This window comes from Mesocricetus auratus, unplaced genomic scaffold (genome assembly GCF_017639785.1).
Source record: "Mesocricetus auratus isolate SY011 unplaced genomic scaffold, BCM_Maur_2.0 Super-Scaffold_100020, whole genome shotgun sequence".
Taxonomy (NCBI): domain Eukaryota; kingdom Metazoa; phylum Chordata; class Mammalia; order Rodentia; family Cricetidae; genus Mesocricetus; species Mesocricetus auratus.
The window spans coordinates 19572786-19590271 of record NW_024429201.1 but is presented as its reverse complement, the minus strand read 5'-3'; the positions used below and the strand labels follow the sequence as shown (position 1 = coordinate 19590271).

General features: G+C 46.3%; 1 protein-coding gene across 1 annotated transcript in view; it reads right to left on the bottom strand.

The window, feature by feature from the left end:
• Positions 1 to 15490: 15490 nt before the first annotated feature.
• Positions 15491 to 17486, bottom strand: part of Ptcd2 (pentatricopeptide repeat domain 2) — a gene marked incomplete at its 5' end in the record, with an annotated part of 28562 nt that continues 26566 nt past the window's right edge. Inside the window, one exon of the mRNA XM_040728817.1 lies at positions 15491 to 16250. Within this exon, the coding sequence (XP_040584751.1) occupies positions 16026 to 16250 (225 nt within the window). The remainder of the gene's footprint in view (positions 16251 to 17486) is intronic.

Sequence of the window (17486 nt, the reverse complement as noted above, 5' to 3'; positions counted from 1 at the left end):
ATTTCTGTCACCAGAGGCTGAGTATAAGGTTTGGAGGTGAGTTAGTCAGCTTTTTTGGTGAGAGGAAGAAAGATTTTTAACTCCAAGACCCTCTGGAGGTCTGTAATTATGTAGCTTCAAAGCCAGTAAATCAATAACGAGTTCAATGACAGCGATAACAAAACCTTGCACGAAGCAGGGGTGAGTGGTTAAAATGTCCAATTCTATATGAAGACTCCAAGTACTTAGAATCTGGCTTGGCTCTAAAAATCAACTCTTAGCTTTCCCGGTTCCCAAAGCCTGGGCTATTATGACTCTACATATATGGACAGTTCAAGGACTGTGTAAGCATAAATGCAGGCCCTAGCTGACAAGTCAGGAGCTCTACTGTTGGGTGTGCATGAAGATCTTCTGTTGATATGCCCCATCCAGTAACTCCAAGTGGCCTGATGATTAAGGTCACCATGTCTTCCTCTTGGCCCCGTCATGGCTGGACTTAGTAGACATACAGTTTAGGAGTTTTAGGTAGGAATTGTTGGAAATAGTAACACAGAATACAACTGATTTGGTTAGAGCAAACTCTCTGCATTGTCCCAGTGGTAAGTAGTTCAAACCCAGGGAGGTTCAGGTAGGGTCTCATGTATGCATTTGCAAGTCTTAGAACTTTAGAATCTAAGCAGACTAGCCATGAGAGAATAATCGTTCGTGGTGTGTAAACTCCTTGGGAAAAAAAGTTAGTGACAGGATCTTGGTGATTCTTGAGCAAGGAGAAGAGGGAGGCTCGGCTCTGTGTCAGTCTCTCAGAAGGAGGATGAGCCCTCAGTGAGCATGGGATTCTCTCATTAGAGTGGAGAAGGGACACAGTTTATAGTACCCAAACTGAGACATTCATTTTTAGTTTTCTTAACAAAGGGGAATCTTTGAACATGACAAAGAGCTGTATCTCCCTTTCCAGGGAACTTGTAAATTCCTATGTGGTGACTATGTCAAGGGACCTTAAAATCTATGGTAATTCATGGCTCAGACAGTTCAAGGTTATCTGCAAGAAATTAAGTTGTTTGGGATGGGGTCAGGGTTGTGAAAGGAATAAGGCATGTCAGGGACGGAAGGATAATTGGGAATAGCGGTCAAGAATGAAAGCAATTATTGAGGAATAGAACACCCTAGAAGCAGTAGTAGACAGAGGTGGGTCAGTGGGTTTGGAAGGAGGTGACAGCAGAAGCCAGTGGGGGAGAGAAGGAGACGTGGGTTTTAATTACAGAAATACAGCCCAGTGGGAACCCAGAGCGTCTGTGCCCATAAACCAAGTTTGAATATCAATCAGTATGGGCTGTGTAGTCTACACAGACAAGGCTTCCTCTGAATTGCTGCTCATACATTGGCTCCTGTGAAAACACCACCATTTCCACCTATTTGGGGATGTGAAAGGTTTAGGATGGTGAACTCAAACAAGGTTAGCCTGGGAAGTTTGACAGCTGTTGTGGTGAGGGGACCCAGGGGGCACTCCAAAATGAGCTGTTGAGATCAGAATTGCCCTACTGTGTTGAGAAATCACCTACATGCCTGCCACAGTTACATAACATCAAAATATATGATCCAGTGTTTTCTGATTGTGTCCCTGAAAGTCTGCTTGCTGTGCACACAGCACCAGGAGGGCCTTCTGGTGACCCTTGGGTCAGATAAGGAGCCCGAAAGGCTATGTGGCTGCAAATGTCTACTTCAGTTATTGCTGCACATTTGAGCAAGGAGAAGAGGGAGGCTCGGATCTGTGTCAGTCTCTCAGAATTAGGAAAGCCCTAATTTTGTCACTGACTCTTTCATCCCATAGATTTTGTAACTTTAGAACAGTCAAAACCCAGGACTTAGCAGGCAAGGTACATGCTTTTACTGAGAGCCATCTAGCCATTTAGAATAATTCATTCATTCTTGCTTTGGAACAACTTTCCTTTGAAATGAGCAAGTTAAAACAACAGTAAATGTGTGTCTCATACAGTTTTTGTAGGTCAGAAATTCAGCAGGGGCTGACTTGTGAGGTAGCAGTCTAGATGTCAGTCAGGGCTACATCATTTGCAAGCACAACTGGGACTGGAGGGGCAGCCACCAGCATGGTCCACTCATGTGCTTCTCGGTATGGTAACATGATGCTGGCTGTGGGGAGGAAGCCTCAGCAGGTGGAATCTCTATGGGGTTTTGGAAGGGTCATGATTTCTGGCTACCTCATACCATGGGATACCAAAGGAGAGAGTAAGGTGGAAGCTTAGAAGACTTTTAGGCATTTGTTTCAGAAGCTACACTCCAACATTTCTTAAATTGGTCACAAGGTCAGCCCTACCTAGTGTTAGGAGGAAACTACCCAAACATATGAATGCCATGAGGCAAAGGCCATTGTTGGTCACAATGAAAGCTGTCTACTACAATCGGAAGGGTTACAATCTTTTGGGAGGTATGTGGCAACTTCCTTGTCAGTCACTGTATGTGCTAAGGCTGCTGTGATCTTATTGTTGTAGCTTAAATGGGAAATGTCTCCCATAGGCTCATATGCTGGATGCTTGGTCCCCAGATGCTGGTGCTATTTTGAGAAGTTCTGGAAATTTCTAAAGATGGGATCCAGTTGAAGGAAGTAGGTCCCTGGGGTGGGGCCCTATGTTGCTGGTGCCTTCCTGTCTCTCTGTAGTGAGAAAAAAATCCTTTGTCATGCCCTCCTGCACCATGGTGTTCTGTACAAATGCACGGGGCCAAGTAACTATCAAATGATCCCTTAGAAACCACGAGCCAAAGTAAATCCCTCTTCTCTTGTTTGTCAGGGCAGGAGTAGGGAGTTCCACCAGGTTCACCAATCACATAGAAATCTCCCACCTGCGTCTCTAAGCTCTCAGTCTGTTTGGTGAGGTCAAGTGATATTTTACCACAGTTGGCTGAACAGAAGTGTAGGCTCTGCGATCAGAAGACTCTGGTTTTCTTCCACTCCACTCCATCCACTACACACATCCCATCTACTCCATACACTGTACACACTGCACGCACTGCACACACTGCACACACTGCACACACTGCACGCGCTGCACACGCTGCACACACTGCACGCGCTGCACACGCTGCACACACTGCGCGCACGCTGCGCACACGCTGCGCACACGCTGCACGCACTGCGCGCACACACTGCACACACTGCACACTGCACACACTGCAGGCACTGCACACACTGCACACACTGCACGCACTGTACACACTGCACACACTGTACACACTGCACACACTCCACACCCTCCATCCATTCCATCCACTACACACACTGCACACACTCACACACTTCACACACTGTACACACTCCACACACTCCACACACTCCACACACTCCATCCACTCCATCCACTACACACACTCCACACACTACACACACTACACACACTGGACACACTGCACACACTGTACACACTCCACACCCTCCATCTACTCCATCCATTCCATACACTGCACACACTGCACACACACACACACTGCTCACACTGCACATACTCCACACACTGCACACACACTGCACACACTGCACATACTCCACACACTGCACACACACTGCACACACTGCACATACTCCACACACTGCACACACTGCATGCACTGCACACACTGCACACACTCCATCTACCCCATCCACTGCATCCACTGCACACACTATGGCTATGGCTTCTGTAATGAGGATTAAGCAATCTCTCCTGTCGTTGTGGGGAGAAGGCTGGCTGTGAGGATCAAACGTAGTAAGACATGCAAAGCACAGCCAGGCATTGGTGGCGCACGCCTTTAATCCCAGCACTCGGGAGGCAGAGGCAGGTGGATCTCTGTGAGTTCGAGGCCAGCCTGGTCTACAGAGTAAGTTCCAGAACAGCCTCCAACGCCACAGAGAAACCCTGCCTTGAAAAAAAAAAAAGACATGCAAAGCACTTCTGAGCTCAGAGCTTTCCTGCGAGACATCTGTCACCACAGGGGTCATCGCACTGCTGCACATCTTTGCTCTCCTCTAGCCACTCACCCACAGAGGAGAAGCTTCACCAGTGTACACTCCCATTTCGCAGTGTACACTCAGAAAACCGGGGATGCACCAACCGTTCCTGAGGATGCACCAGACTACCTCCGAGAAGTTCAGGGATGCTCCAGCTGCCCCTCTGAAATCGGGCTGCTGAAAATATTGCATGGCACAAGAAAAGAGAAAGAAGTGTCTGCAGCTGTGACGTGGCTCGTGCTTTGTGGAGCTCATTCAGGACAGCTATGGGGGGGTGGCACTTCAAAGCTCAGTGCTGTCTGGCATTCAGTTTGCTCTCTGAGAAGCCAGGCACATTCTTTTCTGACTTGATACTGCTATAACTTGTAAGTTATTGCATAAGCAAATGAGTGGTGTTTTTCTTGTAAACAGTGCTTTCTTGTATATGTAACCACAGCCTGTAGTTCCAGAGGTGTGTGGGAGGGGGTGTTATTGTCAAATGGCTCATTTATGCAAATGCTCATTTATGCTCCCCCTTACAAAGACCCCCACCCCAGTGTTCTCACTAGCATCAGAGCATATAACAGACAGGGTGAGAGGCAAATCCCCAGATATACTGATCATAGCACTGATGACAGGGCTCATATAACAATACATACAGGATGCCACTCTCCTGCAGAGTCAAGCCACCACGATCCCACGATGCTATATTCCAGGTCTGCCTGGAGTGGAAAGGAAGCACTACAGGCTCCTACAGGCTCTACCTTATCACACCTACGTATCCCTTCCAACTTCACAAGAGCTCCAGATGAGATCCCGAGACCTTGGGCACACCTCAAAGGACACAGGCCCAACTGCTCCAATGATTTCCAAGTTCTAGAAACATTTTCTCTTTCTGGGCAAGGAGGCCAAGATGATTCTGGGGTGAAACTTGGTAACCCTGGATTGAGAAGTGAAGATCACCTTGTTCTATGGAAAGTGAAAGAGGAATTGAAGCAAGAAGACTAATGCTCTTCATTTAGTCCCTGAATCTCAGCCTTCTTCTTCTCTTTCTTTGAGTGCTGCAATTATGAGCCATGGCTGCAACCCTGGGTTTAGATGATTTGCTATGTCTAGTAGAAGACACTCAATTACTCACAGCCCCTAGTCCTCTTCAGAGACTACATGGGGCTGGTTCAATTAAAGAATAGTAAAATTAACTTTTGGTATGCATTTTGAATTTTACACATGTATGGATTCATGCAACCAACAATACAATCAGGGTGCCCAACAGTTCTGACCACAAAATACAGTAGTGCCATCCCCTTATAATAATACTATAATAATACTACTAAGCTTCTTATAATCCAACCTAAGCATGCTCTTGTCTTTTCTGGAAAGTTCCAGAAATGGAATCAAAGAGTGTGCATCTTCTAAGACTGCCTTCCTTTTATTGCTATCCTGCCTCTGAGAGTCATACATACTTTTGCTTTACCAATAGCTATCTCTTTTTGATTGCTAAGTAATATTGTGCTGTTCTAATATGTATTTAAGATAGCATGTCTCAGTATAATGCAGATCCAATGAGCCCTAGGAAGAAATGGGGTCACCAAGTGAAGAAGCAGCTAAGGTTTGTTCCAAATTCGTTGGCTGCTCGTCATAGCTGTGTTGGATGATCTCGTGGGGATGAAGGGGGAACAAGCGGTTTTGTTCCAGAGCAAATGGAGTGCATGAAAGCAGAGGCTCTATACTTTGGACTCTCCACAGCCCCCTCCAATCAGCATTTGACAGTAACAACTCCACCCACAGCTGGCCACTATGTGTCTTGGTGGCACTCTCTGAAGCAATGACTCTCTACACAGGGTGATATTGCTCTCTCAAATGATACATGACAAAGTCTGGAGACACTATTGGCAGTGACTAAAGGATGCTACTAGCATCCAGTGGGTAGAGGCAACAGAGTCCTCCACACGGTCCACAAAACAACATGATCTCTCACAGCAAAGACTCATCTGGGGCCTGGAGAGATGGCTCAGCGGTTAAGAGCACTGACTGTTCTTCCAGAGATCCTGAGTTCAATTCCCAGCAACCGCATCGTGGCTCACAACCACCTTGAATGAGATCTGGTGCCCTCTGCTGGCATGCATGCAGAAGACTGTATACACAATACATAAATAAATAAAATATTAAAAAAAGACTCATCTGGCCCCAAATGATATCCTAAGATACCCCATCAAAGGACACTTCACAAAGTGCCTTGTGTCAGACCTGAAGATCCCAGAAGAAAAAGAGGTTGCCTTTCTGTGAAAACCTATTTGCTTTTCAATTTTAAATGACAACATGTGAAGGAGAGACAGAAAGATGACTATAGTGACTATTCAAATCTCATGAATTATCCCCTTTTCAATAACCCTCATGTTCCATTTGTTCTCAGTTGTTTCTTCCAAAAGCACACTGACCTCCTGCTCAGGTCAAGCAACTCATTCCACTCAACCTGTACCATCCTTCTCTGTAAGACTTGCCTGCCAGGCCACCATCTGAGCAAGCCTGGAATGGAGGCTTTTCCTTAGGGCTCACATTGCTGCTGCCAAGTACTTAGAATGTGGTACTCTACCTTGCTGCTGCCAAGTACCTATAATGTGGTACTCTTTACCTTGTCTTGACTCTGATGCCTCTCCTCCTGTGGTATCTTCTACCCAGAGTACAGTGGATAGCATAAGATGATGCTCAGTAAGTAGCTACTGAATTAAGAAAAGTACCTTATAGAACTATTTGGGCGGATTATATATTCATGTATTTGCTTGTTTGTTTAATATATATTTATTGAACACTTACTGAATTCCAGGCAACTTCCTATGTGCTTGAGATGGAAGAGTACAAACAGAGCTTCCAGTCTAGAGTAGGAACTTCTGTAAAGGTCCAGATAACAAAGACAGCCTTGTGAGCTGGGACAGTTACTGCATGACTCAGCCCTGTTGTTGTGCAGACACCAAAGACAAGAGAGTAGCTGCCGCCGGTGAAGACTTCTCTCACAAAAATAGACAAGTGGGATTTTTGAACACAGGCTGCAATAGGCCAACCCTTCTTCTAGAGGAATGACTATGAAGTAACTAGACAGAAAGTTTGAGTAGCAAGTATGACTTGATTAAGGGAGTAATCAGCAACAGAGAGCTGAGGGACAATGGAGAGTAGTTGACATGGGAAGGCCTCTTGGAGGAAAAAACAAGTGCAGACACCTAGGCATGTGTGTGCTGGGGTCATCTAGGAACTGGCAGAAGGTGCCTGTGTGGCTGAAAGAAGTTGCAAAGATCAGAGGGGCCAGTTGCCTCCTACATGAACTTTGGAGTCACTGCTCAGTGTGATGGAGGGTTTGTAAGAGTGAATAGCATGTTTCAAATGTTCTCTTTGTTGGCTGGTTTTTGCCAACTTGACGCAAGCCTAGGCATATCTGGGAATCCTAACTGAGAAAATGCCTCCATGCGTTTGGTCTGTAGGCAAGTCTGTAGGGCATTTTTTTAAATTAATGACTGAAGTGGAAGGACCTTACCCACTGTAAGCAGAGCCATCCCTGGGCGGGTAGTCTTGGATGGTAACAACAAATCAGGCTGAGCAAATCAGCAGGCAGTGTTCCTCCATGGCCTCTGCTTCAGTTCCTGTATCCAGGGTCCTGCCTTGACTTCCCTCAGTGATGGAGTGTGACCTGAGAGTCGGAAGCTGAAACAAACCCTTTCTTTGCCAAGTTGCTTTTGGTCATGGTGTTTTATCACGGCAATAGAAACCCTTCAACAATCTCTATCAAATGAGAGGGGAGAGGGTGGTAGTTTATAACCCCTGTGGTCTACACAGTGGGTTTGGGTGGCCGAGAAAGCTGCATCATCTTTTAGATGTGGCCTTGGCTGTCAGTTTCCCCTCCTCTGCTCTGCCAAATGCCCTTGGTTGAGAGACACAATACACAGCTGTGCACCATGGTCTGTGGTCTCCAGGGTTGCCAAGGTTAAACTGAATGGTAGTCCTGCCACTCTCTAGGTCTTTGCTATACATGGCATACAAGTTGTTGTTCTATAAGGAGACTTCAGGGGTTCCAAATTAGTGCCCGAGGAAAGATGGAAAGGGATATCATCTCATGGGTGCTTCCTCTTACAGCCCGGAGAAGAGTGTCAGCCCATTCTTGAAACTTGCAGCCATTAGGAACAGAGGTGTCTCTCCCACGTATAGAAACTCATGAAAAGGAACCTTACAGTGGTCATAGTGGTTTTCATTTTTATTCTTTGTGAAACTACTGGTTGCCAGGAAAGTGTTGCCATACACTTGCAGGTAAGCTAGGCTTCTCCAGCTCTGAGCCACTGAGGCTGCTAAGAGGTCTGCATGTCACTATTCAACTGTTGTTACTGTATAGTAGTTGCTGGCACTGACTGAAATCAACCAAGTCATGAGCTCCCTCGCCTTTAGCTGTTCTCACCTTTTATCGTTTTAGATGTGTAGTACAACTAAGGGGAAAGAATGAAAGGAACTGTTATTGTTATCATGAAATCCCCATGTGTGGTGGTGAGAATGCTTCCAAAACCACTCTAGACAAATGCACTGTGGTCCCATGTGTTGCCCCCTGCCCCACCCCCAGACATGAGCAAATGTCTGCTCACCCCAGAAAGGGCACCATCAACAGACCTAGGAAATGATTATACCCAAGGCTAGCTTGCTAAACCAATGAGTTTAACTGGAGTTATAGGAACAAGGGCAAGGAGATACCTACAGGAACATGGGCAGCTTACAGTTGGACACCAACAAAGAAAAACCCCCTCCCCAGCCAGCACCGATGATTTCCATATTATAGATACTCAAGGAGTGGTGGGGCTCTCTTGAACAGTCTTCTGTGCCACTCGTGGGCCTCTTGTAGATACATAGTGAGTGGGTCTGATTTTGTAGGTACTCACAGGGCTCTAGTTTTAAGAGAGCAATGAACATGACCAGAGGACAGCATTCCACAACACCCACATCTTCTCATTTTCCAATGTTCTATGGGAGACTGTGATACTGAGAACAAGTGCTTTCCGGGCAGGGAAGGCTTTCCCCAGAAGTGGGACCCACTGAGTCATAGTAAGTATGGCACTTCACTCTTTCCCCATCGTTGTCACTAGCTCTGAAATGTGCTCTAATCCCAGGTGCATACAGTTCTTCGCTTCCTGCCAGAGTGTGATTGAGTATCCTGTATTCATTCGTCAACCCTAAGAGCAAGTTGGATCAATTTAAGGATGAAAATTTCTCACTATCAAAGACAGTAATATTAATTAGGTGAAATTTCCAGGTAAAAGAAATGCTTGATAAATGTTCTTTGTTGAACAAAGTAGGAAGAGAGAAATGTACCTTGGGTTGCCGTAAAAATAGGGGCTAGCTTTTCTTGCCTATGCCTTCCTCTGAGAGGCGTAATTCATGTCAAAGGGTGCACAAGATGCTGGGCCTCGGAGACAGAGCTGAGAATAAATGTGCAGCTCCAGATGGCCTTGCTACTGTCCACGAGCAGCTGGAGAGGAAGATGGTTTTTCAGGATGTCGCTATTCTCATCTTGACCTGTTCAGTTCTTCTTTCTAATAGGGTTAGGCTAGGGAAAACACAGGACTGAAGCCAACCTTGTGTTACTACTAAATTCCAGTAAAGTGGTCCCTCCAAGTCAGGAGTGGAGGATGAAAGCACAGGAAGCCAAGCCCTGTCACCAAACAGCTCAAAGGGGACCCAACACTGTTCTTTCTTTTTCTTTTTTCCTTAAAGGGGGGGGGGAAGCATTAACAAAATGATGGGAAGACAGAAAATAAAGAACAGAAAAAGGGAAAAGAGGAAGTAGAACTCAAGGAGGACACAAGAGTCTAAAGACCTCACTCTACTGACACGTAACAGAAAGCACAGTTTCACCTGATCTGCTTTAGACTGGCTTGCTCCCTAATGCTGCAGCAGGAAGATGCAGAAGCTCATCTCACTCACTGACTTAGACCCATCACCACAGGGGAAGCTGGCAGTGTGCTGGCCCCTTTGGGTCCCATCCTCTGCCTCTCTACAAAGAGACTGCAAAAGAGCATATCAGTGGAATTAGATAATGGATAACTTGAAATACTTGGAGAGGAAAAAGACTTAAAGGTTGAGGCAGGAGGATCATGAGTTAGAGGCCAACATGGGCTTCATAGTGAGTTGCAAGCCAGTATGGGATACACAGCAAGGCCTTGCCTCAAAATAAATAAAGCAATGAATGCATATGAATAAGAGTTTTGTATCATTGGACTGCATCTATAATCCACTGTGCTCACTATTCAGTTCTGAGCAGATGGCAAGGCTGTGGGACCCACAGGGCTAGATCAATTTCTCTTCTTGTTCCTCTGGTAAAATGCCTGGCAGAAGCAACTTCAGGAAGAAATGATTTATCACAGTTTCTGAGATTTAAGTTCATCAGAGTGGGAAGGCACAGCGGGACAGCTCTGATCCTCCCATGGCAGTGGGGCAGGGAATAGAGAATACAGATGGTGTTGTGTCCAAATTCTGAAGCCCAAAATCACCATGAGGCCCATTTCCATGTAAAAGCAAAGAGTCTTTTATTGTAGATGTCTAACGAGCTAACCCCATTAGCTCGGGCCCTTCACCCTGCCACCATGGCGAATGGCTTGAGAAAGACCCCAAGCAACTTCGAGGCAGGGATCTTAAAGGGCAGCGTAAGGGGAGTGTCTAGGGGTATGAAACAGTCTCAGGATTGGTGCCTTTCCAGGTTTGGACGATCCGCCCTGTGTTGATTGGTCAACTGGTTATGGCCTATAGGCCCTCCCAGGGTGGTTGCTGTGTTCTGCATGTCACTGTTGTGCACTGTCCGTAAAACACACCCAGAGCTGTAAAGCACAGCCCTGCCAGCTAACTTCTGATTGGCTCCTTGCCACGAGGAGGTCATCTGACCTTAGTGACCAGGACAGGAGCGACAAGGTCATGCAAGCACATGTTAGCCTGTAATGGCTGCTAAAATGGGGGACTGGTCACTACAATGGGAACCAGGGCTTGGCCCCAATGACCTACTGTCAGACAGGTCACACCTTCTCCAGGTTCTACAGCCTTCAAAGTCATGCTATAAGCTAGGGGTCAAGCATCACAACATGATTCAGGGCATGATGAGGTATGGTAGCCCAGAGCTGCTATCCACCCAATGAGGTTACTGATTTTAACTTGTCAATTTGTCAAGAAAGACCCTGGTCAAGCATGGTGGCACATACTTACGGTCCTGGCAGTGACAGACGAAGGCAGGAGGACCTTGAGTTCAGAGAGAGCTATAAAAGACCCCCTCCTGCCCCACATGCCAAGAACACAGATCTTGTAGAAGCTTCCTGTTACAGATTGTGACAAGAGGCCATGGGTCTAAAGAGTCACCTCTCTGCACAGTGCAGTAGACTTTTCTCTACCTCAAGCCCTAAATACAAAAGCCTATGAAAAGCCTGCTTAACATCATATGTAGAGAAATAATTCTGGCCTTCAGATTTAATTTAACTTCAGATTTCTATAGGAATTGGGACAGTTGGCCATCATGTGGTTTTAAATACATATATGTGCGATTGTGGGCAACGTTGGAGGCCTTGAGTGAGTAAAGTCCTGAGTGAATGTGTATTGTTGACATGGGTATAGCCATGTTGAGGACCAAAGCCTCAGACACATGGGAAATGGCAGAGCCTTTCTGACTAGGCTCAAGGAAATGGTGAAGCCTCCCCCCCCCACCCCAATCTGAATGCCAGTACTGACGGTGTGTGCAGAGATTGTCCGCCACAGCTCTCGTCCTGAGATGGTCACAGCCTTAAAGCTGTTCTTCGGAGACTGCTCTGTGTTCAGCTTCACAGCCTCCTTCTGGTGCCCTGGAGGATGTTGAGAATCACTTATTGATTTCTCGGTAAGTCCTCTTGAGCAACCGCCTTCATTCTTCTGCTCCTCCCTGGTGTTCCGGTCTCTGGTAGGGGAGCTCTTCATTTGAATCTCATTAATATTAGTACTCTGAAGACTTAGTACACGAGTTCAATTCGTGGAATCAAAATGTGACTGCTGAACAATTCTTCGCTGAACTAATATTCCAGGATGCTATGCTTTTCCTCCCCTAAAATATGGAATATTCCAAAGGTGAGTGTTCCAGTGAATCATCTAGTGTTTTCCAGTGTGTACGAAGGCTCTCACTTGCATTCATGTATTTTCTGAGAAGGACCAACTCCAATGATTTCTCTTTTCCAAAAACACCCTTGCCACATTAGACAACTCTTAATCTAAGTGAAAACAACATTCTGCATCCATCCAAGACACATGGATACCTTACCTGTGTAGCCTGCAGTGTGAATCTATTCTCTTTGAGTTCCAGAAATGGAAGATATTTTTGAAAACTGGCACCCCCAACCCAAAGCAGAGACTTGGGGCGCCCTCTGCTGTCTTTTCTAAGTTTTGTAGGTTGGAAAAGAACAGCATAAATAAAAGTCACTCACCACACACACACACACACACACACACAATAAAAGTCACTCACCACACACACACACACACACACACACACACGCGCGCGCGCGCGCGCGCTACGCAGTACAGACATGTAATTAAAAACATGTTACCCAACTGTCTGCTTTTAAAAGCTGTTGTCTTCCGCCCTATGACATCAAATCTATGAACTTCAGTTTCTCCCAGGTAGTGGGGGTGATAGCTACCCCAGAGAGTTCCATCCAGGGTTCAGTGAGACACACATCTTGCTGTATGGTGGCCATTTCTTTCTTTAATCAACTCTGCCATGACAGGCCCTGCCTCTGTTGAATTCCATCACCCAAGTGCCTATAGAACAGTGGTTCTTGACCCTCCTAATGCCAGTTCCTATACGGTGGCAATCCCCAACCATAAAATGACTTGTTGCTACTTCATAACTGTAATTTTGCTACTCTTATGAATCAGTTTAATATCTGATATGCAAGATATCTACTGTGACCCCTGTGAAAGGGCTGTTTGACCCCAAAGGGGTAGTGACCCACAGGTTGAGAACCTCTGCCATAGCTCAAAGAAACAATCCTCTTTAATTTTTTTCTTTTAATTAGCACATTTTTCTTCCTTTTTTAAAATTTAAGTTAGAAACAAGCTTGTTTCACATGTCAATCCCAGCTTCCTCTCCCTCCCCTCCTCCCCGGCCCTCCACACCAGCTCCCCCAGTTCCCCACAGCCAAAGTCCATTTCTATGCCAGGGATAAATACTACCAAAGGGTTAATTAGCACATTTTAAGGAAGTGCCCACCTGTAACACTTCGTGACCTCAGCACTAAGACTTTAAACCATGGCTGACAGCTGTTTATCATCAGCCGCCCTCCTCTCAGGGACCATGTTAGGAAGGGTTGCTACTGTCCGCAGAGTTCTTTTTGTTTATTTCTCCTCCTCTTCCTCCTCCTTCTTTTTGCTAAGGAACGACTGTGACCTAGCAATCATCACTGCATTTGTTTAAGACATTACAGCCATTTAAATGCTCAGCAAGAAAAGACACAAGGTTAAGCTGGGGGACAGGTTCTAAGGGCCAAGACTGTAAAGCTTTGTTGTTTACAAAACACCACACACACAAATGCCAGTAAGCCAATATTTCCCTCCCTCCTGAAAAGTTTCTATGCCCCCATAAGCCTCTCCACCGATGCAGCAATCCAAATCAGACCAAATCAAACCGAATTAGGAAAAGGCCACGTTCATGGATACAACACCCAGAGACAAAGGGAGACAGTTTAAATATCCTGTGGGAGTGGTCTTGAGTCTTCATTTGGCAGGCTGAAATGCAGCAGGGTTTGGAGGGCCATAGGGGAGGGGGCTGGGACTTCTACCATAGCATCCCAGACTCTTTGGGTACATGGATGCCTGGGGCTGGGGTGAAGCTTCCACCATAACACCTCCCTCCTTCTGTCTCTGTCTCTCCCTCCTTCTGGCCTTTCTTTTTCATGACAGGGTTTCTCTGCAGCTTTGAAGGCTGTCCTGGAACTGGCTCTATAGACCAGGCTGGCCTTGAACTCAGAGATCCGCCTGCCTCTGCCTCCCGAGTGCTGGGATTAAAGGCGTGCGCCACAATGCCTGGCTCCATTTTCTTCTATCAAGACAGAATTTGTGCCGGGCGTTGGTGGCGCACGCCTTTAATCCCAGCACTCGGGAGGCAGAGGCAGGCGGATCTCTGTAAGTTCGAGACCAGCCTGGACTACAAGAGCTAGTTCCAGGACAGCCTCCAAAACAATACAGAGAAACCCTGTCTTGAAAACCAAAAAAAAAAAAAAAAAAAAAAAAAGACAGAACTTGTGGGGTTTTGTCTTTAAACAAGGATGTCTAACACTTCATTGAACAAATCCTTTTGAACTCTGTGAGATGGACTTCTGAGTACTGTCAGGACAGGAGGAAGGCCCCATTTGTTCACGTACCCCTCAACGAGGTGGGAATGCTCTGCCACCCACTAAGGTGGTAACCAGAGACGAGGAGACAGCACTTACCATGCCAGGCACAGCTGCCTGCTTTACGCTCTGGGTGAGTTCACAATTACTCTAAGTCAGTGAACTAAGAGCCCCACTTACCCAATGAGCAAACCTGACAACCTGAAGCCACGTAGGAAGCCACGGGAGTCCTTAATGGTCTGGAAAGATCTTAGGAGGAACTGTTTTAGCCTCAGAAGAGATATAATATGGCACTGTGGGAAGGATACCAGACCAGGAATCTAGTGTCCCACCCTAATTAGCTCTGCCAGTTTAGATAAGACATTTCCTCAACCTGAAAGATGAGGGATTAGGAGACGGGGGGAGACTCCTCTGACTCTACAGACAATTCTTGCCTGAGAGGAAATGGTCTAAAGCACACTTGGCCTCTGCTGCTGAGTTGTTCAACACCTGGCGGGGCCCTTCAGAAAAATGGCAGTGGATCAGTGCTTATCCCTCGAATACTAACAGACATCGTGTGTCCATAACACAAAGAGGGTTGCTCTCTCTGCCGGGACTCTTAGGGAAGTGCCTGGACCCTACCCTGAATGAAATGATAGACTCTAGATAAACCCTATGCGGAAGGAATTGGCAATAGGGTAGGAAGATGGGGGGGTGGGGGGTGCGGGAGGAGGGGAGGGAGAGGGAAATGGGATTGACATGTAAAACAAGCTATTTAAAATTAAAATAAAAAAAAAAAGAGTTACTCAAAAAGAAACATGAACACGTGAGATGGCTCCTGGCTATCTTTTGTAAATGATCACATGTGTATAATTCATCCAATACTTCATCTCAAATTGTCACGGAAATGGCCTGCTATCAAGAAAGTTTTATAATAATGGTAAAATCAAAGTAACAAAATAATGTGCGCAAAGAGCAAGTACATATCAAACATGGTGATACGAGGGATCAAGTATTTATGATATTAAATAGAAATTACCACAGAAAACTAAGCATCCCATAGTTTTAATCAGCACTCATGGCTTGCCAATGACAAAGGCAATAATCACTTAAACTTAGCATACTTACCAATTCTGAAAGCTAAAGTAACTTTTTTCTCATTTGGAGAAAGGAAAAACACAATCTCAAGTCTGTTCAGGTATCTTTTATTTCTTATTTTGGAGAAAGATTAACGCTACTGAACCGTGAATGAGAATGTCCAAGTACACACGGGCAATACTGTTTTGTAGATGGAAAAATGATGGCAGATGAGAGAAGGCCTTGGCCATTCCCACCACAGTAGAAGAGGGTTGCAGATCTCTCGACTTCAGCCAGGCTATCACTTGCAAGGGATTTCTCTGTGAAAGGTCAGTCAAGGTCGAGCAGGCTACGGGAAATTCCTTCTGCAGGTACTTCCCGAGTTTCCCTCTGGTGCTGGCTGCACTAATGGCGTGGCCCTTACTCTGGAGCGGCTGACACAGGGGAAGCTGCCTTTCTGTGGTAACGATGCTTCCTGCTTGAGCTAGCTCTTCACATCTCTCTGATCAGCAAGTCCCCACTCGGGGAACTCGGGACGTAGGAGACCAGGCATTAGCACGGTGCCTCTGAGGTGAGATGCCTGGCATCTTGGAGAAGCCAACGATTCACCGAAGCAGCGCCTGCAGACCTTGAGGTTGGAAACACAGTTACTCAGTCAGCAGGGACTGGCTGAGAGGTTGTAAGGTCCGTTGGCTGACAGTCCTCTTCTTCAACAGCAGTGCATTGGGTTTCTTGTCCCGGGGCACGTGGCAGAGCATAGCATCCAAAGTGCAATCGGTGACCTGGCCATTAATGTGCAGCTTCCCATAGACCTCATCAAATTTGGCTGTGAGGGTGAGGCTGTCCTTCAGTTTCTCCCTCACTTTGGCCAGCTGGAAAAAAAGAGTAATCATTACATCACAATGATATCTTCTTGTCCTCTAAGAAGCAGAAACAGTCAGAAATGTCCAGTGTACACATAAACACTGGGGCACATAGGCATGAGTGACTGTAAGAGTCTCTAAGCTACACACAAAGTTCAGAACTATAGCCATAGTATTTTACCTAATAAGAGGAACTCAAATAGCTCATGCCTTACGGCAAAACATAATTGGGAGAGGTCAAATGCCAGCAGAATCAACAAAGGAGGGTGAGGGTAGCAGGTGGGCCAGATCATTCGGGCTTTACGTATAGTTCCTGGAAAGATGCTTGGAATTTGCCCTTAAAGTCAGGGGATGACAAGGGTTATGGTCTGATCAAGACTTAACAAGCTGCACAGAGAGTAAATGGCGGGGAGGGCACAGGAATGTGGAGACAATTCCAGAGTCCCAGTCATGGGGGGGGGGTGGTGATGTAGACTGGGACATGCACAGGGAAGACGGAGAGGTGAATGCAAGTGAGGCACACTGAGTTACAGTGAGGCACTCACAAGGAAAGGAGGTCAATGCCACCTCCTTCGCTTGAGTAACAGGAACATGATATGGATGGACACTTCATTTACTGAGATAGGGACGACAGGGAGATGCAGAATTCTGTATGGAGGTGAAATAACAAGGTAGACATGCCAAGGAGACCATTGGCCAGACAGGCCTGAGATACAGAGCAGAAGCCAGATGTAGAAACAGCAGTAGTCACAAGTCCATGGTACTAACACTGTAAAAATGGTCAGCTCACAATCAGGATGTGAATGAAACCAACCTTTTACTTAATTCAATCCTGACTGAGGACTTAGCCTATCATTCCAATGAGAGTTAAGTGGGCATCCTTTGGGCAACTTCTAGATAAATCCTAATCTGCTTGACACCTATACATCGTCCTTCCAATGTGGGCTCCTGACTGAACTGCAGACAATCAGCTCCATGTTCTGTGAGAATGGGCTGCTTAGCACTCAGGTGGAGGTGGGATGGTGCATCCACATTCATGTGGGACACGGGCTCCCCAGAGAAGCAAAGCAAACAGACTGCAGGGCGTTCACCCAGCGGCACTGGCTACAGTGCTCCATCACTGCAGAGACCCTCATCGGTCTCCCGGCAGCTGTGCTTTCATTAACATTACCGCAGAAAACCAAAAGCTCAACTATCTACAATAGCTGGCAGACTCAACACACTTTTAATAGCTATTGGTATAAA